This window comes from Aythya ferina (genome assembly GCF_964211825.1).
Source record: "Aythya ferina genome assembly, chromosome: 1".
Taxonomy (NCBI): Eukaryota; Metazoa; Chordata; class Aves; order Anseriformes; family Anatidae; genus Aythya; species Aythya ferina.
Window position 1 is genome coordinate 18983393 of NC_140296.1, and position 24027 is coordinate 19007419.

The 24027-nt window shown below is 39.9% G+C and overlaps 1 protein-coding gene across 1 annotated transcript in view; it reads right to left on the reverse strand.

Moving 5' to 3' along the window:
- Window positions 1-2103: 2103 nt before the first annotated feature.
- Window positions 2104-24027, reverse strand: part of CRYL1 (crystallin lambda 1) — a 58363-nt gene continuing 36439 nt past the window's right edge. Inside the window, exons 6-8 of the mRNA XM_084503630.1 lie at window positions 19312-19417; window positions 6246-6352; window positions 2104-4206 (exon numbers count right to left, since the gene is read on the reverse strand). Of these exons, the coding sequence (XP_084359756.1) occupies window positions 4093-4206; window positions 6246-6352; window positions 19312-19417 (327 nt within the window). The 3' untranslated portion in view covers window positions 2104-4092. The remainder of the gene's footprint in view (window positions 4207-6245; window positions 6353-19311; window positions 19418-24027) is intronic.

A 24027-nucleotide genomic window follows, 5' to 3' on the forward strand; every position in this document is an offset into this window, starting at 1 on the left:
TGGAGGACTCCTGTTTTCCGTATCTCCATCTCTGCCAGGTTACCACAGCTGCATGTTCCCCAAGGCCTTTTTGTAACTCCACACTATGGCAATGCAATCCTGACCTGTAATTACACAGGCACTTGCAGTGTATCACACCTTGGTTTTGAGAACCAAGACTTAGTCACATAATTTTGTCTTGAAAACCATTTTTTTCCTGTTTAGTTTTATCCTTCTTTTAATTCAGCACTATCCTGCTTTCCAAACGAAGCACAGCTGATTTTTGCCTAAAAGATGATGTAGATAGGACAACACTATATCTTAGTACCTTTCCAACTAAATAATGTCAATCACAAAATACTCATTCTAACCCAACAGAATGACTACCGAATATAGACAGTAAATTCATGCTCCTGCTTTGCCAGAAGCAAACTACTTCCACGACATTCAGAGATGTAGGAAAGGAGGGACTGAGCCTTCTTCAATGAAGCAGATGAGTATCTCCTTGTATCTGCCCTTTATTCTTCAGATGACACAAAATCACTGGTTTGAATTTCCTACCAGCATTAAATTATTGGCTTTGATATGAACACAGTTAGTCTGCTTCCAATAAGAATAACTAATTCAAATATACTAATTTACTATTAGTAACTAATAGTAAAATACACCTAACAAGGAAAACGATCAATAATAAATTGGTATAACAGAATACAGTGTGACAAAGATATGGTTTAAAAATGACCTATAGGTGTAATCATTAAAAACAATAGAGGATTTTAAAATACGCAGTTATGTAAAAAACAAACCACATGAGAAATTCTTTCAGAATATCTCTTAGTTTACTACAGAACAATTGCTTGAACCTTGCTTCTTCTGCTAATACTCAAAACAAAATAAATATTTGACCTTAGCTGGGTAGTTCTGCAACTTGCTAGGACTGTTGGTGCTAAAAGTCCTCGTAACACACTCAAGGTGCAGTCTACCACTGCAAGTCTATTGCATTTGAGAAAAAAAAAAATAGGACAAAAGGAGTGACACAAAATTGAAAGTAATTAAACCAATTAATTTAACAGAATCAGGATTTGTATCTGACAAGCAGTTCAGCTCCAACAAGTTGCTCCCCAGAAGGGATTTTTCAACACCCAATTAGCAGACCAATTGCACAGGCCTATAAGCAGCTCCTTGCAAATTACCAGCTAAATACCCTAGAAGTAGTTATTGATGGACTTTTAGGAGAAAGCGAAGAAGGGAAAGTAAAGGAAAAAAAGTGAAAAGGGAGGGAGGATGTGGAGAGAGAGAGAGAGAAGGCAAGACCAGAGAGAAAAATCAGGGAGAAAAAAAAAAAAAAAAAAACAAGAAAAAAGAAAAAAGCTTTATAGCAGGTCTAGAAACCAGGAGTTTGCATCCCATAATTTGAATTAACATTATATACATATATTATATATATATTTTTATATATATATATATATAATTTATTTGAGGCTAATTTGCTTAAGCCACAGCAACTTTTGATACAAACTAGGCCAAAAATCAAAGGAAACTTGGAGTTACCATAGCTGAGGCTGGAAGGGAGCTTAGGAGGTCTCTGGTCCAAGCTCCTGCTGATCAAAAGGGATCAGTTGTGAATAGGGTACAAAACCTTGGGAAGAAGAGAGCCCGTCTCACCCTTTTAGCTAACTTTTCCTGATGTTTTCCAGTTGTTGTTGTATTTATTAAGCAGTAATTTTGTGCGCTTCAAATCCTAAGCAAATGCCAGCCAGAATACATTTTTTTGCTGAGCCTCTGCCCCATCAGAAGCTGTGGGCCTGGGTGGGGAGCAGTGCTCTGAGGCAAGCTGTGCCGTGTCCTGACCTAGCGAGGAGCTGGGTCACCACACAGGAGCATTTCTGGCACCCTCCCATTCCCTCCCAAGGCTTTTGCCCAGAGAGAAAACCGCTCCCTTGCAGCAGGGCCCGGCATCTGCAGCAAGTGGTCACCCACACAAGAGCTGCTGGAGACCGCACATTATTTCTTGCCTATTTATTCCCATCGACTTCAATAAATTGTTTTATCAAGGCACTGGTTTCTCAAGAGAAAGATGTAGTGCTACCACTAGAGTATCACACAAGACCACAGGAGAACATCTTTCTCATTAAAATCTTTTATTCATAAGCAAATAATAAAAATGGAGGCAAATATTTGATGACATGATCGAGTTTTAAAATATCTCAGAAAAAAAGCAACATGAGCTAATTAGTTCTGACAGTGTCACATGCTCATAGCAGAACAGGTCTGATCTTGAAAGTAACTGGAGCCTTCTGAGGCCTTGTCTAAAATACAAGAACATATATCAGATGAGGAAATCAGCCTCAATTAATTTATTATTGCTTAATAAGGCACCAAGAGCAAGGGCTGACCTCCCCAACTTCAGATGGCTAAATGAAGGTTGTGCCAGTCACTGTGGGAATAAAAAGCATTAGAAGAAATTTGACAATTTTAGGTCTATATTGGGATAAAATAAATTGAGTTTACGAATTCTCCTTTCTCTCTGCTGATTATAAAAGAGCACAGGGCAATCTCTGCATCATGCCTCCCATCCCATGCTCCACATCCAGAGACGTGCTCTTGGCCCACCACGTGCATCAAGCGACGCAATTTATCTCAGGTCTCGTTCATTGCAACCCGTGCAGAAGTAAGTGGTGTTAGCGTGCACATGCAGACATTGCTGCTGTTCAGCACCAGAACTAATTAAGCTGCAGTAACCTGTTTGTATACCTGCATCTTCTGTAATGAACAAGATTTGAAATGCTCCTGAGCAGAGCATTAGCAAAGCAAGAGCTTAACGCTTTGGGATCTGTGCTGTAGCTGAAGTTACATGACCAGCTGGCACAAGATTCAGAAATGCTTAACTCGAGTAATGTGGGTGCAATGCACTGTTCCAAGTTATTATCTGCAAAACAATGCTGCCCCAAGGTTCCAGCTAAAATCAAAATCCAGCTATATTACATGGTGCGGACTGAAGCACACCACTGCAGCACCAGGAGACACTTCTACCTCCAGCTGCACCCTCCACCTTTACACAAACGTTGTGCCTCACACCTAAGCCACTGCATCTGGGAGCAAAGTATCAGATACCTGAGGTCTACAGCTGAGCCCTAAAGAAACGCTGATTGTTTCTGTACAAAATAGACAAGGAAACAAAGCGGGGAGCTGGCTTCCCAGGATCACTCAGAAGGTTGTGGAGTAGCCTGAAAGAGTCCAGACCAATCCACTATACCACGTCGTCTCCCAAAACAACTTTTAATCACATTATTTCTGACAGGCAAATTTTAGAATAGATCATATGTCTACGCAGCAATGCCTACGGACAGGTAGTCATACCTGACTGAAGTTTGGGCAAAGCCATGGGGTATCAAGTGCGTGGTCTGAAGAACTGAGCAGAGGTCTCTGGTAAATCTTCAGAACCAGGGGGGGGATGAGGGAGGGATTTATTTACTCACATTTAGATCATCACACTAGTACAGAAGTGCCAAAAGGAGGGAAAGAACGAATAATTCTTTCCCTTACATTGTGGAACAGCTATAGAGCTAAGCTGAAGTGACCCTTACTGCTGCTGAGGTCTCAGCTCACTGGCCAGCAAATCTCCTCTTTACTTAAGACAACCTCCCCCTACCTACAGTCAGTGCTTTACAAATTAACCTCACTGCCACATTGATTGGCGGGTGAGGGCTTGTTTTCTCCAGTGACAAACAGCTGATGTTTGCCAATTTCAGATCCCTGCATAAGCAAATATTGTTCAAGTGCTGAATTTCTAAGCAAGCTAGAAAAATGCGTTAAAAGATGATTGTGTTCCAGCCCAGCATTGCACAATATTCATACTGCTAAAGCTACTTAATACTTGCACATCCAATGCATATATATAATTTGATGAAGTTTTAACTGAACTTTTAATAACTGTTTCCAGTTACTCATGAATTATGTCGTGACAAAAATTGGACCAAAAGTTTCATTGGTCTCTATACAAGTGCATATCAGTGCTTGCACATTCAGTCTCCTCTTCTGCATGACCAAAATTTTCCACTTTTTATGAAGAACTGCTCTTCACTTGGTCTCTCCTGTTAGATGAGGTGCACCTCAGTTGGATGACATTTGTTTTTTCAGCTTGGCAAGACCAGTAAGACATTCATCTCTCCATTCCCTCCTGGCATTGAGGTGTTTCGGAACAACTGGAATTTTTTCAGACATTGCCTGAAACAGAAAATTTAGGAGATGATTAAATCTCATTTTCCTGAGTAGTAAGAAGGATTATTTTCTTGCTTTCGCTGCATCAGAACAAGTATCCTTCAATACAAACTGTCATATAGTCTATCACAGGCAATAGGCCACTAAATCTTCACATGTCTGACTGGAAATTAGCTAACCTGTATGAGAGAAGTGCTCCCACTTGGAGAAGGTTGGCTTGAATGTTGCAATGAAGGTGCCTACAGAAACATTAGTGCATCAGTTTCTTTTCTCAGTTTACCCCACACAGCCACTGTCTCGCCTACTTGACAATAATCTTTTATTAAGTAGGAAGGAGGACACCTGGACTTGCATGTCGCTAAACATATGCTCTAAAACAAATTTGTGGGTGTATATGTAACACTGTAGTCTCTCTTCTGGCTCCTAATAAATCTAATAATAGATAACATGTTTTTTTTGAAAACATCTGTTTTAGGAATGCCAGTTACAGTCTAAATGACAGGGAAAGAGATGTAACAAACCTATAATTTTATTTTTGTTTTTTAATGGAAAATGTGGGAAAGAACATAGCACTATTTAAGGGTCCGAAGGTAGAAGCCTGAACAAATCAGAAGGCAAAAATATTATTTGCAAGTAAATGGAGGGGAAAAAAGTGCTACTGAGTGCATAAACAAAGTTTGCCAAATGTATCTGCTAAATGTATCACTGAAGGTAGAAGAACAGATAGAAAACTCAAGCAAGCTAGCACAATGGAAACAGATTTTCATTTAAGGAAAAACAGCTGGGTTTGAGAGTTGAGGTACAGATTACAAGGCCATCTTTGCCAAAGCAGCACCTGAGGTCTTCAGTTTAAAAGGCAATTGTTGAGAAACCGGATAAAACCTCGTTCTGCTACTAATAATTGGCAAGTTGCAGTCAGTCCAGAAAGCAAAAATCAGGGGGAAGGATAGATGTGTAAGATAAGAGATGTTTAATGGTTTACTCTTAAGAGAGGATTCTTGCAAGCTCATCTTTGGCATTGAAAACTGCAGATAATAGGCACAGAAACAAATGCTGAACTGGAATCTGGCATTCCTTGAAGAAAACCAACCTGTTTCATTTTAATTAAAAGCTTCTAATTGTGAATAACTCCACAGTTGTCACAGATTGTTATTACAAGCAGACTATATTGTTTAAGCATAGAAGAATCTTCCTTTTTAACATAGCTGATGTTGAAATTGCATTAACATAAAGAGGAACAAAAAGCTATTTTCCAGACAGAGTGCCTGCATATACGGAATTAACGTGTGACAGCTAAACACAAACAATTTATTATACACACGTTCTTCAGCAAAGCATTAAAAAAGGCAATGATGAAAGGTAGAATTAGGAAATGGCAATACTTTGGAGTTAACTGCTATGAACACACATAATATCCTATATGGTAAATATAAACAAATTGTTGGCTTTGAAACATAATAGACATACTAGGTCCTGATAGAGCATAGCACTTAAAAAACACATCTTTTCTGTAAGCATGCAAATAGCCTCAGCAGACTGCTCACATGCTTAACGTCAACACACCTTTGTATTCATTACAGACTGGAGATCTAGCTTGTAAATATACTAAATCAATAGAACAGCTGGAGGAAAAAAGCCATAGGACTTATGCAGGAAGACTGAGTAGGAGGAAGACACACGGAGAAAAGTTGTTGTGTAGGAAAGGAAATTTGGAGCTGTGCATGTAACAATTGAGAACACGACAGACAGTAAGAAACAGCATGGGGGATTTAATGTAAATAACCCACAGTTGTTATCAGTTGACTCCTAGTAATGTTATTCACCTGCTAGATGTATTCCCTTGATGTACTTCAAAGTACTTTGGAAAAGGGACTTACATAATCATATATGTTCTGTACTAATGTTTTTGCTCAAGGTACACGTTCACACAAGAAATAGACTACAGTTGTCTCTAACAGTAAATTGAAATTATACATACATTAAAACAAAAGCTAACATTCTTGGTTCTGAAAGTCACTGCATCTATTGACTCTCTATATATTTACCTGACTGATTTTCTGCTCAGTTTCGCCTGAAAATTCTGGAACTGGTCCAAAGGTGTTCAGAACAAGTTTCATACCTTCACGGTATCTTTCACAGTAATTTGAAATACCTAAAAATAAGAGTAAAAAAGTACATTTGAACAGAAATTCCTACTTTAAGTTCAATAACATTACCTGTGCTTAAGCCTTGTCTTAAATCAGAGTCCAAAAAAGGTGTGCTACTATGCCTAAGACACCTTTATCACCAAGGAAAAATGGATTCTATCCACTGCACTTCCATTAAAGTTCAAGAAAAAAATCATATAGGACATGCCTTCATTGCAAAACCAGTTAATGTTCCATACCAGCAGGCAATGCTATGTGAGGGAAGCAGTAGGCAACCATGGGCATACTTGTGCTTTGTTACTTGAGACAAGAAAACCTCCCCAAACAGTGTCCACAGGGAGAACACTCTCACCTTCTTTCCTCCTGTTCAGTATGTGTCTTACCAGGTGAAGCATCCCTGGTTTTGATTTTATTTATTGACCTTGAATGGGGCAAAGCTCTGGGGAAGAGTCAAAGACATGGAGACCCAGATGGTCTTCACTGAAGGAGAAAGACTTGAGAAGGAACAGATGGATACTTGCAGATCAACACCTTGTTGTGCAACTAGGGGTGACAACAGGGATTTAGTTTTTATGATCACAGAGCCCCCTCTGAGGGATGAGCAGTGCTAGAAGAAAATGGGATTCACCCAACAAATTGAGGGAAATGCATTTTTGCCATAAAACTGGCCAATCTGGTGAGGAAAGCTTTATATTAGGAACACTGGAAAAGCAAGATTACAACATGTAGTCATTTGACGAAGGGATGTACTGGGGTGAAAAGACAGGAGTGGATGGTAACAGGTACAAGACAAACCTCACAAAAACAAAATAAGGCAGGAGGAGTCCACCTGCAGTGCACATGCAGCCTGAAAAACAAGCAGGACAAGAGCTCCATGTGTGGTCACACAGCTACAGGACTGTTAGAGTAACTCAGATATGATGGGATTGCCCACATTGCCAGAGCGTTGCAGTGGACAAATACCAAATACAAACTCTTCAGGAAAGACAGGCAGAAAAGACAAGGAGGAGGTGTTACTATCTTTGTAAAGAAGCAGTTCAGAGGTGTGGAACTCTTTTATGGGATGGATAACAGGCTTGATGAGAGCACCAGCAGAGAGGCCAGTAAAGAAGATCTCATAGCGGGAGTGTGTTACAGGCCATCCACACAATCAGGGTAAGTAGGTGGATGAATTAAAAAGCTGGAAGGCAACACATCAGAACGCCAGCAGGTAAGCATATTTCTGGAGAGTGTCAGGGACAAGCTCATGATAAAGGTACTGGATGGGCCAACCAGGGGTGATGCAAAGCTGGCTCTGCTTTTCAGTAACAAGGAACTTCTGGTTGGGGTATGAGAATCAGTGGCAGCCTTGACTGTAGCAACCATGAAATATTGGAGTTGAAGATCCTGAAAGAAGTAAGGAAGAGTATTAGTAGGCAGCAGACTTGAGTTGATTCAGAAAATTGGTGAGATCCCAATGAGATGCTGCTCTGAGGGGCGAGGCAGCTCAGGAAAGCCAGCTGCTCTTTAAGGACAGCATCCTCCAAGGGCAAGACCTTGATTCTCACGAAGACAGGTAGGTAAGGAGAAATTTAAAAGCACTGTCCATGCATGTCCAATGCAATGCTTACAGAAAAGCCAAAGCTCAACTCCAGTTGAGACTTGCAGAGATATCAAGGACAACACGAAGGGCTTCTACTGTTATATTAGTAATAAAAGGTTGAACAAGGGAAGTCTGGGCCTGTTGCTGAATTAGTGACTGGAGAAACAGGTAATGCTGAGTAACTCATTCCTTTCTTCAGCAAGGTCTCCCATCCCTCCATGCTTAAAAGGCAGGGTTCAAGGAAAAAGAGAGCAACCAGAGGGAGGTGAGCCCTACCTAAGTCCATCAGACCACACAGACTGCATTCAAGGATACAAGAGAAAAGGCCAATGTCCTTGCAAGGCCACGTGTTTTTTTTTTTTAAATCATGACAATTAATACACTGATCAAATCATTTGAGATTCCCAAATGACAGCAAATATTGCAAATATTGCCCTCATCCTCAGAAAACGTCAGAAGAACAATCCAGGGTACTACAGGCCAATTGATCTCACTTCTGTCCCGGAGAAAATCAAGGAACAAGTCCTTGACTGGAAACAAATGCTTGGGCACAGGAATAAGAGGAAAGTGATTGTTAACAGTCAAGTACTTGCCAATGGTAAATCGTATCTGACCAGCCTCACTGACTTCTGTTATAAAATCACTGTATATATGGGTAATGGGAAAGTCGTGGATATCATTTACTTCAACTTCAGAAGGGCATTTGGCACTGATCCCATGATATTCTTGTATCAAACTTAGGACACTAGGGTCTAGATGTTTGGATAATTAGATGTTAGGAAGAACTTACTAACTGACAGGGTTGTTAAGCATTGGAATAGGCTGCCCAGGGAAGTGGTTGAGTCACCATCTCTGGAGGTCTTTAAAAGGTGTTTAGATGTAGAACTTAGTGATATGGTTTAGTGGAGGACTTGTTAGTGTTAGGTCAGAGGTTGGACTAGGTGATCTTGAGGTCTCTTCCAACTTGGATGATTCTGTGATGTATAAAGATGCAGTGAATGCTCAGGCTCAGGAGGTAGCAGTTAATGGGTTATACTCTACTCAGAGGCCAATAAAAGTGGAGTACCACAGGAATCTATCCCGAGAACTGTACTGCATAATAGCAATTAAATCTTTGAATGATACTAAGGTGGTTGGGGGATGGAGGAGGAGGACCAGCGGATAAACTGGAGGGCAAGTATCCAGAACAACTTAGGCTGGAAGAATAGGTTGACATAGACCTTAAAAAAATAATTAACAAGGACAAATGGAAGGTCCTGCACCTCAGAAGAAAGAACTCAGTCATGGAATGGTTGAGGTTGGAAGGCACCACTGGATCTCATCTGGTTCAACACTCCCGCTCAAGCAGGAACACCTAGAGCAGCTTGTCCAGCACCATATCCAGGTGGCTTTTGAAGATCTCCAAAAAGAGAGACTCTGCCTTTCTGGGCAACCTGTTCCATTGTTCAGTCAACTCAACTTGCAACAACACAGACCCATGCACCCCAAGAATTCCCAATCCCTGTAGGCAACAAACTGAACGTAGCACCTCTGAGTATAACCCACTTTACTCTTTGATAGCCATTGCATGGAGCAGCTGCATTTTCCAGCAGTGGAAACAAATATCCTCAGACACTACTGAAAGGGTCAGGATCTACAAGGTCAGTCAAAATGCTCCTGACATCAGATGTGCAAAATATAGATTCAGCACCAGTAGCAAGAGGCTTGGGGAAAAGAGAAGAATGACTTTTCTAATTAAAATTGACAATGACGCACCAGTCTTAAAGAGGAAAACATTAAAATGACCAGTAATAATGTGAATTTTCTTCATCCTAGCACGGAAAAATGGCCATCAGGAAAGCTATGTTCAATGGACAGATAAAAAAGGGAGCAGGGAAGCTGGAAGTCTAAACCCATTAGGATCTGTACCCAAAGGCTGAATTCCTGCTGACAAATAAAGCCCCTCACTGACGACCTCTGACCAGCACCCCAGAAAGCAGGTAGTCAGCGAACCACAGAACCAGCTAGCTGGTAATGATGGGTAAAATGGCAGTCAGGTAGACCTTGGCCAAAGATACAGCTTTAGGAGGAATCCCAAAATAATTAGTGCTGAGGCATTAAAGAGTAGCTCTAGTGATAAATGCACCTAAAAGAGAACTCAGTCATCTAGCAGACTCCTTAGTGCTGTTAACTGCCACAGTCAAGAAGGGACAAGTCAGCCTTTCCCAGTGAACATCAATCTATAAGTCATGAGCTGCACCACAACAGTACACAAGTAATGCTATTCTGTCAGTAAGCAAGTCAACACAGGTAAGAATGCAATTATCCCAACGAATAATGCAAATCTGAGACAGGAAGTTCTGAATATCCACTGAAAGTCTGTGACAAATTCCCTTTTCTGATAACCTCAGAACTGAAGAACTTTAACCTTTCGTTCTCATTTTAATGAGCTAATTACCCATGCAAAGAGAAAGAGAAAGCTCCAGAAGACTAAGGCAGGTGGGGACAGTCACCAACTCTTTCGCGAAGGCTCAGGAAATCGTACAGGCTGAGAAGCACCAGTCTGAACTCATCACGGTCTTACCCAGCCACAAAATACGAGAAACGTAAGTGGGGTGGCCTGACTACCGCACCAAAGAATCCTAGGTCAGGCCATTAAGCAGTCTCTTTCCTGAACAGCTTACAAACAGTTCCCTGGAATGCAATACTGTGTGGTATCAATACCACAGAAGTCACACCTGTCTAACCCTAAATGGTTGAGGTTAAAGGTGGATGAAGGAACGTAAACCTCAGACTACTGGCAGCCATGAATCATAAACTACAATACTTACACGGCACAGCACACCTCACAGCCTGAATTCGCTGAAGTACGTGCATTCCAAAAGGCTTCTGAGGTCAATAAGAGTATGGAGAACGTTGTTGTTCCTGGACTTAAGACAGAACAACTTTCAAAGGAAAGAAACTTCCATTAAGAAATTAGCACTCTGAAGTTAGGATGATCGTCACAAACAACCAAAGGGACAGAATGGGAGAACACACCCATTGCAAGAGAGCGACCTGGGAAGATTTGAGTGTATTGAACCCTCTTCAAAAATGAAGACACATTCTCATGTCAGAAGGAAGGAAGAAAACTCTGAGAAAAAGGGCAACCTTGTAGTAGCTTGAAGCTACATGTGGTGTCAAGAGCATACCAATCAGCATTTGGTCAACCTACCTCCTTGTGTTATCTACCCATGGAACACATCTGCTCCTTGAACACTCTCTGGCATGTTCTGACCTTCTCCAGCACAGAAGGAGGAGGACAACTGGTCATACAAATTGAACAAAATACAAAGTTTCCATATAACTAGAGAACTGATATACCATATCAGCTGTACAGAACTTTTTGTGTGTGTCAGTCAGGAAAACTGAACAAAGCCAGAAACATTCAAATTGCCTAGTGGCCACCAAAACATCACTGACAGGAAATATGATTGAGGAAGAGAAGCATTACCATGGGATGTTGAACAGGCTGTGATATGATTTTATCTCTTCATTGAGGGCATAAGCAGGGACCATTCTCCTCCACAAAGTCTCTGCAAAGGATCACTGGTTACTGGAACACTGACCATACCTTGTTATTAGCATAAAGGGCCTGTGTGCTACCTCTTAACAGCTAGGTTCACAGACTCTGGCACCTAAAGCCAACCTAAATCAACCTGCAGCAGATATTCTGGATGATACTTATGCACCAACCACAAGATGACGATGCTTACATTTCACCTTACTCACGTGAGCTTCTTATAACAGCGAAGAGTCTGAGCAAGAGGTTTGCCCCCACATCATGCAATGTCATAGAAAGTTCCCACATATAGAAGCAGAAATAACTGATGCTGAGGAGTGCAGAACTACATGGACACCTTGCTAACTCACAGCTGCTAGCAGCAGCTGTTGCCAGCTGGACAATCACAAAAGCAGAAATGGTTATTCAGCCAAACATGGCAATTCAAGCAAATCCACACAAGCAATTAGTAATCGAATGAATGGTAAACAAAGCAGTGTCAGTGACCAGTTATTCCGGTGCTTCAATGGCTGACAAAGGTCTATGACACCTAGACCACTGCTGAATAGTTTGGGATTGGTAATTTTCCAATAGCCAAGGTGAACCTCTCAACCACCTGGTCAGCCTGTGTAATAATACCACAGATCTGAGTAGTTCTGATTCTCGTACAGTCACGAGAAGGTAAAACAGAAGTCTGTGTCAGTTGTTTTTTTTTTTTTTCCTCCCCTTTGGGAGTCTCAGCCTAAAGAGAGAACATTAGTATTTTGGGAAGCAAAATGCTTGGCTTATCCATTTACCTAGTGGATGTGAACTCCTGGGTTGGAGATGGCCTTCAAAGCTCACTCAGCCAGCTAGGCCTGGAAATTGAGCTCCTACTGGAGCTCACCTACAACTTGAATGAATCAGAGTAATTTCTGGGTGGGTGTTTCTTACCAAGGTAACAAAGACATGCCAAACGCAAGTTGGGTAATATAATTCACTCACTGCATGCAATGTATGAATGAAAAGAAGCCTTAGGCAAAGTCATCAAAACAAGAAAAGATAAAAACAAAATATTATGGCTGTAGAGAAGAGCAGCACTACAGCTTACCTCAACATTGTAGCTGAAATAGCAACATGCAGGCATGTATGCTGCTTGCCAAATGGTGTGGATGCTCTATGCAAACACTTTCCAGTCTCAAGAGAAGGGAACACACTGAAAGTTGAATATATGTATATGTATATATGGTACTACTCAAAGACTTAATAATAATAGTAATTAATTTCAAAATAGGTTAACTTGAGATAGCACTCCCAGCATGAAATCTCAAGAGACACCCACTGTTTGACTTGATGTAAGTAGTCAAGATCAACCCTATGCTGCCAGCTTTAAGAAACTGCTTGAGCAATGGGGAACACTGCTGGAAAAATTACTTTGCTTTTCAAATGCAAACTCAAAATGATAAATATTTGACTCCAGATCTTCAGACTTAAGAGTTCCTTGACTCAAAGGTCAGGGCTACTGCAAAGGTGGATGAGAAGAGCACTTGACTGGAGCATAGTGACAAGAAGATGGAAAACAAGTATGACAGAGTCCCTTTAACTTTAATCCTTGTTGATACTACCCAGGCAGCATCTTAAGCTGGATGAATTAGTATCTGTAAACAGTGTGAGATAAGACAGGGCAGTACCTGGGAGCTGGAGAAACAGGAAAATGGTGGCAAATAGGGCTATTAAAGACACTCACCATCTTTCCTTGCATCCAGTTACTGTGCCTCATTATTTCCAACTGGAAAGAAAAGAATGACAAGATGCATCTGGGACAAAGAGGGGAAGCAACTTGCAGTACAGTAGTGACAACAGTTTCCTTTTTCCCCATGTGGTTTGTTGTCTCCCTGTCCAACCTCTGTCTTCCTTGCACTGACCTCATCCATGTTGGAGAGAGGCAGCTAGGAGAGAAGGCAGATGTTGCAGCAGACATCTGAGAACTACAATCACAGCACAGAAATACCTCCAGAGAAGGCAGGAGTTCCCTGAATCTCCCTTCCACTACACTTCCAACTGTGATGGAGAGGGAAAGAAGAGGAAGGAATAACAAAGGGTTTTAAGGGAGTAGCAGATACGGATTACAGAGATGAAAAGGGGTACAACCTAACTTCCATGAAAGTCTCTATCCCACTCAGCATTTCTGCCTGGTAAAGTGCAGTTAAAAGAATGAGTTACCGTAAGCGAGATGAGGGCATTCATTCAAGGCTCTTTAGCTGCCCATACTTTTTTTTTTTTTTTTTTTTTTTTTTACCACCACCAAAGGAAGAGTAAGCTACACTTCTGGTTTGCAGGTCCTCACCTGAAGGACTTGCACTGGTGTGACACAAACATGGGTATTGGTGAAATGTCTCTAGCTGCATCAAGATGAATGGGGTGTTGAGGATGGAAAAGAAAAGGAACTCTGGACAGGCTTTTAGCTTAGAAGTATGCATAAAACGCTTTTTGGCCTTTAAAAGACCTCTTTGCAAGCAGAGGTCCTATAAAGGCGATGGGAAGAATGGGGAAAAAGAAAACATTGCAACATAAAAGGTTTTTCATGCATTTTCATGCATGTGAACAGCCTCAAGTAACTTAGCTTCTTGTCTGCTAAGACTCCTGCCTTTTTCATAAGAAGGACAAAGGATGCAAGCAAACAAACTCGGTAAATGAGTTTGGCAAGGACATTACACGTGGGGCAAAATGAGGAAGGCACTGAGATATTTGTGAGACAGAAAAAGAGACAGTGGCATTAACTTGACTACTTTGAACTTGATGAGCAATGTAATAAGAAGATAGTGTAATGACTCAAAAACAGTAGGCAAGATGGTCAAGCCACTGATATAACATCAAATATTTGAGAAGACTGGGGTGGGGTCATTTTAGGAGGTAAAATCTAATAAGAGGTTGCACTTGGTAAGAATGAAGGTGAGTATAGATAAGATCAGAAAAAAAGGGGTGTATTTCAGGAACACCATGGAGGAATTTGTCATGGTTAGGATATGTTCAGTGAAAAAAGTCCCAACCTCTTTGTTTTGCTGACATTACAAGTCTCAAGAAAACTTTCTACGTGTAATTCTATCTTCATCAAGGGTGTGTTCGGACACAAATGCATGCTCTCAGTTAGGGTGTGAATTCACAGGACACTTGCTACTCGACGTTAATTCCATGTAAGGTTACTTAAGCTGCATGAATACTTTCACCTACACTAAGACAGTCGTAGCAACAAAAAAAGTTTTCTTCTCGCTGGTGCTGTGTTACCATCTCAGTAGCAGTGTACAAATATTCCTTTTGTTAGATTAGCTTCATATATGGATGAGTTCCATAGACAGGTCACTTGATGAGCACGCGAATTCCTGTTAGCACAAGGGAGAAGGTGGCACTGAGATAGGTTCTTGAGAATCAGAGCTTTATCGTGATCACTTGAGAAAAAACATGAATTCCCGTGCAAAGTAAGTTGCTCCCTTCAGAAGATGGAGAGACCCACTTTGCACCTAACAGTCCATAGTAGGAAACTGGAAAACCAACCTCTGAACTGAAAAATCAAAATAAAAATAAATAACCTTTGCTTACTGTACACAAGCATTCTCATAGAAAAAGCCCACAGCTGCAGATGCAAACAGCAGTTCTAGGACACTATAAACTGCTTTAATCACCCTATTGGAAAGCAAACTGAATGTGAGTAAACAGGTATGAAAGAAGAGATTGTAGGATTATGTATCACTGTGATCATCTCAGCTCTACAAGTATTCCTGAAACAAATAGAGATATTTCAGTACCATAAAACACAACACATGAGCTAGACAGAAAGAGGGGCAATCTTCCTTTTCTTTGATTTGACTACCTAATTTAAAGAGATTCAGACACCTTCTGCTTACTTGCTTGTGTCACAAAGTTCCTGAACTGGGTTGAATCCTTGCTCCCTTCATGGAAGAATTAATCCAGAGGATGTAACAATGAAAATAACCTATGCTTTAGAACTAGCCACCATGTATGTCTACAGTAATTGTTAAAATACATACTTTTTGTATGTAAAAAAAAAACAAAACCCTTGCTTTGAATTACGGGTTATGATTCTCCTTCTTTCCCTTTGATCCTTTGTGCTTTCCATACCACACAATCATTCCAGTCATATCATCCTAAACCTATTCACCTGACAGGTGCTTCTGAGATGAGTTAGCGTTCCTTCTTCCAGTAAGAGAAGCAAAATTTTTTTGAACAAGAAGAGTCATACTGTGCTTACTGGCTATCTGTGCTTTTAAGGACCATATATCAAATCCATTTTCCATCCAGTCCATGCTATGGACACCTCACAAATACCACAGTGAGTAATAGGCAGAGTATGAACCTGGAGTGGTGTTTTTTTTTTTTTTTTTTTTTTTTTATAAATACAATACTGAAAAATAGCCACAAAAGATCCTTCAACCTCCCCATATCCAACTCCTGTACTAGTAGTAGCAGTTTTAGATCAAGATTAAATTACAATTATAGCTCACTAAATACCCCACTACTAAAAGTAACTGATCTAAGACAGCCATTATGAAATATGCATAAAGAACTTTTCCTGCAAACATGTAAAATACCGTATATGATGGTCTGACCTCTGGTTTTACAGATGATTTTTTCTAAGGTCTTAAAAGAAATTGCCAGTTCAAGAAATAGGAGATACAGTCTTACTGAGGCTACATAAAAGAATCACTTAGTTTGGAAGTGACCTCTATGATCATCTAGTCCAATCTTTTAAATCATATTTAATATCTTCACAAGTAACAAGCATGGAACTGCTTTTGGTATGGAGAATTCTTTTTATTGCTGTAAGTGAAATTAGTAAAGATTGTGGGATGAATGTATATTTTAATGATACAGGCACATATACAGGAGGGACACTGTCGGCTAACATAATCCCTCAGTAAGGAAACATGTAAAATGACTCTACTGAAGTCTATTCATGTTCCTTATAAAAGGAACGTAATGGCATTTCTTGTGCTACTGCCATGAGAAATCATAAGATGAAATTCAAAAAAACAGCTTACTGAAAGTGAAACCAACAATCAACATTATGATATGTAAATTGAATGTGTTTTTTTGTTTGTTTGTTTTTTTTTTTTTTTTTTTTTTAAAGGAGGTTACCTTTGCCTGTTGCCATTCAGTTTTCAACTTGCTGTTGCTGCTTCTGCTCCTTGTAGTGGCTTGACATTATCACTTTGATGTTCAGAGCTGTTGGCTCACAGCCAAATATTCAGAATTCCCATTACTCATGCATGGATTAACCAGTAGTCTAAGGTGGCCTAGATAATAGCTTTTGATAAGGCTACTTATGAGTATGCAGGAAAGGACTGAAGAACTAATACATGGGAACCCTGGCATTAGCACATAGGAGGGTCATGGGAGGATCTTGATGTATTGCATCACATTAACACTGACTTCAAAAGAAATCTCTGGAATAATATTCTTTATTCAAAACCAAACAAAAATATCACACCGCCCTTACAAAGAAAAACGGTCTTCCCCACCTTCCAGGATCTCCCACAAACACTATTTTCCTCTCATGCTTCCTGCATCCCTACTATGTTTCCTCCTTGATTAGCAGTGAGGTTAAGATTGTGGAAAATTAACATTTTAAGTCTAGAAAGGTAGCTGCTGTGAAGCTAGTAAAGCTGCTGGACAGGCAAAAAAGGAGAATGGAGGCATCTCTACCTCCATTTCCTTCTGCTGCTCAAAAATAGACACTTAATGCACTGCATCAGAAGAGTGCTGTCCTGGGCAAGCAGGTGAGATCCATGATATTCCTTACTATGGGAAGCAATTCTGGGCAAACAAAGAAGTTGGCAGTGGTATAAGTGTGCCCATAAGCCATCATGTGTCCTGACATCAGCAATTTTGATGTAGAACTGTCTCTGATGAGAGCAGCATCTTGAATAAGTCTGCCAGCACAAACAGAAGCAGCTCTGGAGTTGAAGAAAAGGCATCTGCTAGATCAGGAGCAAAGGAATACTTCTCCTGGTCAAAGTTACTGAACAAAAGCACCTTGTCAGCATGTGGCCGAGTTCACAATTGTACTAGGTACATTATCATTATATAGCACTTTCAATTAAAAGTAACTTCAAAATAAAGTAACTATATAGGTATATTTTGGCTTTATATTTTGCAAACCCACCACAAGGCTACTCTTTCAGTTTATCAGCCTCCTGGATTGTATTTTGTAATTTTCCTCCTCTGATCTTGAATACTAATATTCCTAACAAAAGGTAGCATTAATCTAGAATCTGAATAATCTCTGCCATGAATAAGCAACCCACCTACCAGTTGCAAATGCTACTTAAAACTGGTTTGAGATGGGAAATTTCAGAAGTGTTTTATAACAGTAACTACTTCCTGGTGGGAAGAAGGAAACTAAGCTGAATCACGATGGAGCATTAAATGTCAGAGGGCACTCCAGGAAGAGTATCAAAACCAACCTAAATGATTATAAATTCCATTCATCTCAAGTGAATATATATATTTAAGTCCATGATCCTAAATTCTAAGATTATATATAAAATAAGATAAAGAATACCCAAGAATGATACAGTCTCTGAAACCATTTTTTTTTTCCCTGGTACTAATACGCATGTTGTTCTGCTTTTATGTTTTAGCTGGGGCTGTTCAGCAAGTTGCTCTTGCAGAATCACCTGCACATAGACAGTGCATGCAGAGGATGGCATGGCAGGTTAGTGGAATCAGGGGGCAAGGACTGGAGAATCCTGGCCTGCAAGACTCCACGTAGATTGTTGTGTTTAGGGATGTGCAGTGTGCATCAGTTCTGATATATCTTCTGAATGCATATACTTTATATTGAGTAAGTCTACATTCAGTAGAGAAATTACTGGAAAATTTCTGGGGGAAGCTTTTAGGAAGATGCCTCTACTTGGATGGATGTTGTTTCCCTTAACAATTGCACAAAAGCAAACGCTTTGTGACATTTAATTTACTGGTATGCCACCAAACTGACAAGCAGAAAGCCTCTGTTGGAGGACACAGTTCCACATTCATATGGAAATTGACAATTTGCCCCTTAAAAAACACAAATTTTTGCAAAGTGACTGATCAGTAAGTAGTCATAAAACACTCCTATTTTCCACTGATATTTTACAATCTTCATTTCTTATTTTCATTTCATTATTGTATTCTTATGCATTGCAGCAGTTCCTGAAAGATCCATCAGTGGAGAAGGGGACTGCCATGTCAAGGACAATACAAAAGCAGAATAAAGACAGCCCACAACATAAAAAAAAATAAAAATGTGTTTAGTTAGTCTTTAGGAAGTAAAGATCATTCATGTTTTTTTTACATTTTGTTACATTTATTGCTTAAACCCTTGTAGCCCCAGTCTCATAATTTTTATTTCATTCCATGCAATTAACTTTTATTTAGCTTGGATTTATGTATATAATTCCAGAAACACCTAAGATCTATCTTGATTATGCAAGACGTGTTGAACTGTTACCTCACTGCTTCAACTAAGTCAACTTTGTAAGAATGGTGTTTTGCAGACAGAAACAATTTCACTTCAGGAACTAAACCAGTTTAAACCAAACCAGCACCAGCCATGCTTACAGTGAACCTTTTGCTACCAGTTCCCCAAAGAAAAAAAAAGGCACTCACCAATAGGAAGTGAGTTTCTGTTGACATGGAATTATCAGATACACTTTTTTCTGACGCTCATACAGCCCTGAACTATGTGTACTGCAGTGGTTTCAAAGCACTAGAACAGGTCTTGGAAAAATGAGGTGCACAGCTGGTGTTTCAAATAGATGTCATTTTTGACATTATGCAATGTAAGACTTTCTCCATATTTTATCTCATATTAAGGTACCTACCTTCTGCATTAAGATGCATGGTTTCCAGAGGTCCAATGAACGCATATCTCATTCCCAATCCATCAGACATCACAAGGTCTAGATCAGTAGGAGATATTACTCCTTCCTATACGGCAGAAGTAGAAGAGGGAAACTTGTGAGTGTTAAGTTTTAATGCAAAACTGATTGTTTTTTGCATATAATTAAAAACAAAATAAAATTTAAGAAGTAATACAAAGAGAGACTAGAAATAGAGTTAGTAAATGTTCATCAGAATCGTGCACCTACTATACAAGTCTTCTTGTAATTCAGTATAAACATTAATTCACCTAACTTTTTTTTTTTTTTAAAACACATTGGTAAGATCACCGTACTTCATAATCTAAATACATTTTGACAGTACCTTATTTTTTAAATTGATAGTAGATTAATACACTATGTAATACAAACTACCTGTACACACTAGTTTGCCTGATACTTACTACTTACAGTAATCCATGTATTAAAATTAAATTGACCTGTTTATGTCAACCCATAAACACTTTTCTTAGAAAAAGAGAATCAGAGAGCACATAGCAAGGGTGACACTCTTAATAGCACATGACCAAAAAGAGTTTATAGTAAAGTCCAAGTATCATACCAGTGCTTTTAAATACAGAAATTTTAGCTAAATCTTAACACCTCCCTTCATTTTCTCCTAGTTCAGGATTTTTGTGCAGGCTTGCAACTAGCAGAATGGGGGTGCAGCATTTGTACTACCCTGAGGCCACTTGAAAAAAAAAAGGCTAGGACCAAACACGCAGGCAATGCAGCTGCCACTCCCTTCCAAAAAACTCACTGAATATTCAACCTACACAGCCTCAACCTGCCCAGGTTCTTGAGTTCATTGCCAGTCAGTCTCAAACCTCAGAGTTGGCAGGATAGGAAGTATACAAAATGAAGAATTTCTCCTGTTAAAAAATGAGTGCTGCTGTTCCACCCAGATGGTGTCACCTACAGGAAAGCCAACGCCCCCATCAGGTTAGGGCAAGTACATGAAGGCTTATAAAAATGAGTTAATGAACAGTAACTTACAGCTTTACTTAAGAAAAATAATATTTATCATATGAGGTTGATTTTCCACCTACTGGAAAGGCCTGGACAAACCAAGACCTGTTCTAACTACTTCCATCAGACAAAGCTTCATTTCAAGAACTTGTCTTCATTCCCAGGGACAAAAGAAAAATCATTTCCTTCTGGTTGTTAAGGTGAGAGAGATGCTGAATTGTCTGTCTACCTGTAGCCTACCTGGAGGTGATCCCCCTACACAGGACCTCTTGCTCCACGAGCCTTCTTTAGCTGCAGCAGGCAAGTAGATATACTTGTCTGCTTGGCCAAGACAGGACTGTTTTTTTGTTTTGTTAACTTTTTTGTTAACATTTTAAGATGTTTTGTTAGCATCTACACTGTACAAGTCTCAGCTTAAGTGAGCTGAATCCCATCCACAGTGTCCTTCTGTGTTTGTCAAACACATCTGCTGTTACTTTAGAAGAAAATAAGCCAAGGACCAACATAACTTTCATAACCAAAGAAACTGAGTTTTTAATCATCTCAGGTTTAAACAGAGCCTTTTATAATATTAAGTCTCAAGTCTCAATCTGTTAGTAGGCATTGCTCCTATCAGAAATAACCCTGTCTGAATCACTGTCTCAGGAGACTTTTGAAATCTATCTTGAAAAAGGAAATAATGACATAATTATTACCACCAACCCACCATATTTGCAACATCCAGCTCTGGTAACAATTTAATTATATCATAGAAAAGCTAGGGTTGTAAGGGACCTGAAAGATCATCTAGTTCCAACCCCCCACTTAGGGGCACAATGGCAGGGATAAGGAAGCATTATTTTCTTCAACCCAAAGGTAAGGCACTGGTATGGTTAACATGTCTACAGGAAGACCAGAAGGTCTGTGTAAAGACAGGTCCAAGTGCAAACCTCAGCATTCAGGTTACAGAACTGGTGTCAGTGAAAGAAACAGGCACCACATGGGCTGTGAAAGTTTTTTTCTCCTGAAATAACACCACAACTAACAATGAGTTACGCTGGTAAAGCTGTGCTTGATGAGTGATTTTTTTTCTTCCCCTCTCAGGCTGACAAAGATTTGCAGACAAACAATTAACCACAAGTTCCAGACAAGCATCTGAATGGCAGCAGCATTTAAACTATAATATTAGAGAGTTGACAGGCTTACATAAGACTTTTGAAACAATTCAGAATCAATACAGATTAGTTTTCAAACGAAAAAGTGATCTCTTCCTTCCGATACTGTAGTCTTCGGCTTCAGTACCAATGTTTGAAGACCCGGGGCCCTCGGGATCACAGGGCGAGTGCTTTGCTCTTGGCCTCCTGCCTAAACCTGTAATTTTATGGCTATGGCTGCTAAAAAGCAAAAATAGCAGTTAACAGAAGGAAAATAAAAGGTTCTTCCAGCAGAGGTCTCTTATTATTCTGTACATATAAGCTCAGTTTTCTTTGTCACACAGATCCTCTTAAAGAAAAGTCTTTTACCTTGTTCTGTTCAGAAACGAGAAGACAAGTAAGAAATATGTTAAACTGCCTTCCTCTAGGGGATAACTACTCCCACTTATGTTAAGGAGATCATAAGTTGGTGGAATGATTCAGCAGGGTGGGTGCAAGGTCAGCGAGGTGTCTTCCACAAGGACTGGTGTTTATGCTAAGAAGTAAACAAGAAAGTCTTCCACAACCCGGTTTCATTAAGTCTAGGTGTGAAACAACCCTCCCAAGGAGGATTTTTCCTCCTCTTCAATCTGCATAACCCTTCTTGCAAGTCTTCCCCTTAAGCACTTGTCAAAGGGAAGAGGAAGTACATAAAAGTTAAAGCTTTGTTTACCAGAAGCTGACTGACTTTCACAGATGCAGAATTAAGGAGGTAATTTAAAACAAATTCCACCAAAACCCTCAGTGACCCCAACGGGCAGCTAAACTTCAAGATTTACACTGGATCAGAAACCTCCACACTGCTTGTGACACCGCTTACATACCACAATCAGATCTTCCCACGTGTTTTAATCTCCTGTGATGCCGGAGTATTATCCTCTGGTAATTTCTTAGTGATCCTTGCTGTGTGGGGACCCTGTTCTCCTTTCCAAAAGCCTGTGGCAGTTCTGCCATCTCCACCTTTGGGCCCTGACCAGCCTGCCAGGTTTTACGTCTGTGAGTCACACCTGCATCTCAGCTTCTGTCACCGACTTGGCTTGTCATCATATTAAACATGTCACGGACAAAAAACAATCTTATTTCTTCTGCTGCTACCAATTCACCACGTTCTCCTAGTAATTTCAACCTTTCTGGAGTTATTCTGGACTCTACTCCCTCCCTGACCACATAATAGGTCTCCAGATTTGCCACTGTATCCTCTGAATCTCCAAGATCCAGTCTTTTTTCTCTCCAATTGCTACTAATATATTCATTCTCTGTCAAAAGCACTCATTACACCCTTTACTTCTTCACTATCACTTCAATCAAGTCCCTTCGATCCACACCCTGATGAAATCTTTTTCCAGTCCTATCATTTTGAGCACACGACTTTTCTCCTAGATTCCCCTACCAGCTCCATTTCTTCCCATTTCATCATGTTTGAGAAACTTATCCTACAGTTTACACCTTGTTACTTTGCTGGTCCTCATCTTCCCCCATGACACCCTCACGCACCTCACCCTGTAAGAACCACTGAGTATCAACACCTTCTCCCTGGGCTCTTGAACTTCCTTTTACAATATCCCCTTTTTACAGAACACTATAACTACATGCTTAATCCTCTACAGTTGTTACCTTTGTTTTTTGTAAAGGACCTAGAACAACATTGTAATACAATTAATAATAACAAATTTGGAATTTTGAAGTCTTACCAGTATTTAAGAACAGCCAAGCTAGCCACCTGAGACAGGAGGTACATGAATTAGGGACTGAAGCCAATGCACATTCTTGCTGTGAAAACAAACCGAAATGGACACAGCCAAACCACAACTGCTTATTTTCCAATAGATTAACCAAAAAAAATAAATAGCAAGACCACCCATTCTTATTGTCTACAGTCTCCATGACTATAACTTAAAAAGAGTAAACCCATTTTTAACGAAATCTGTATTAAAGCAGTACTAAAGGCATACATAGAGGACAATATATAATCTTTGAGACATGCATTGTATGATCCATCTCACAAAGTAGTTTCAGCAGGTTCTTAAAGGCAGCTGAAACTCCTAAATAAGGGCAAATAAAGAGGTCTCTGCTCCCAGGAGCTACAAACAAAATCAGATACATGTACACTAGTGGTTACTGTCAATAGAAGTATGAGAAAGTAAATAACAGGGAATAACAGAAAAACCTGTCAGATATTTTTCCCTACTATTGGTTGCAGATTATTTTAATAGTTCCACACTTAAAATATCAAAATTTAAGGTTAAGATGACTAAAAAGGTCAGAGCAGTAAGGGTCTTCAAACTCAACATCTCACAGTATGTCTCTTCCTCTCATTATAAACAGCTTTGCAACCAAAGAATTAAAAATATGAAGGCTACAAGAACTTCAGTCTTATATGCACTGGATGGTCCTATGTTAGTTTCCCCCAGAAAGTTCTCAGGTACTTGACCTCAAAGAGGCAGACATGGAAGCAGACAACTGGAGTCTTCCCAATATCTGCATTTTCAAGAAATAAATGCAGAGCTTGAGGAGAGAG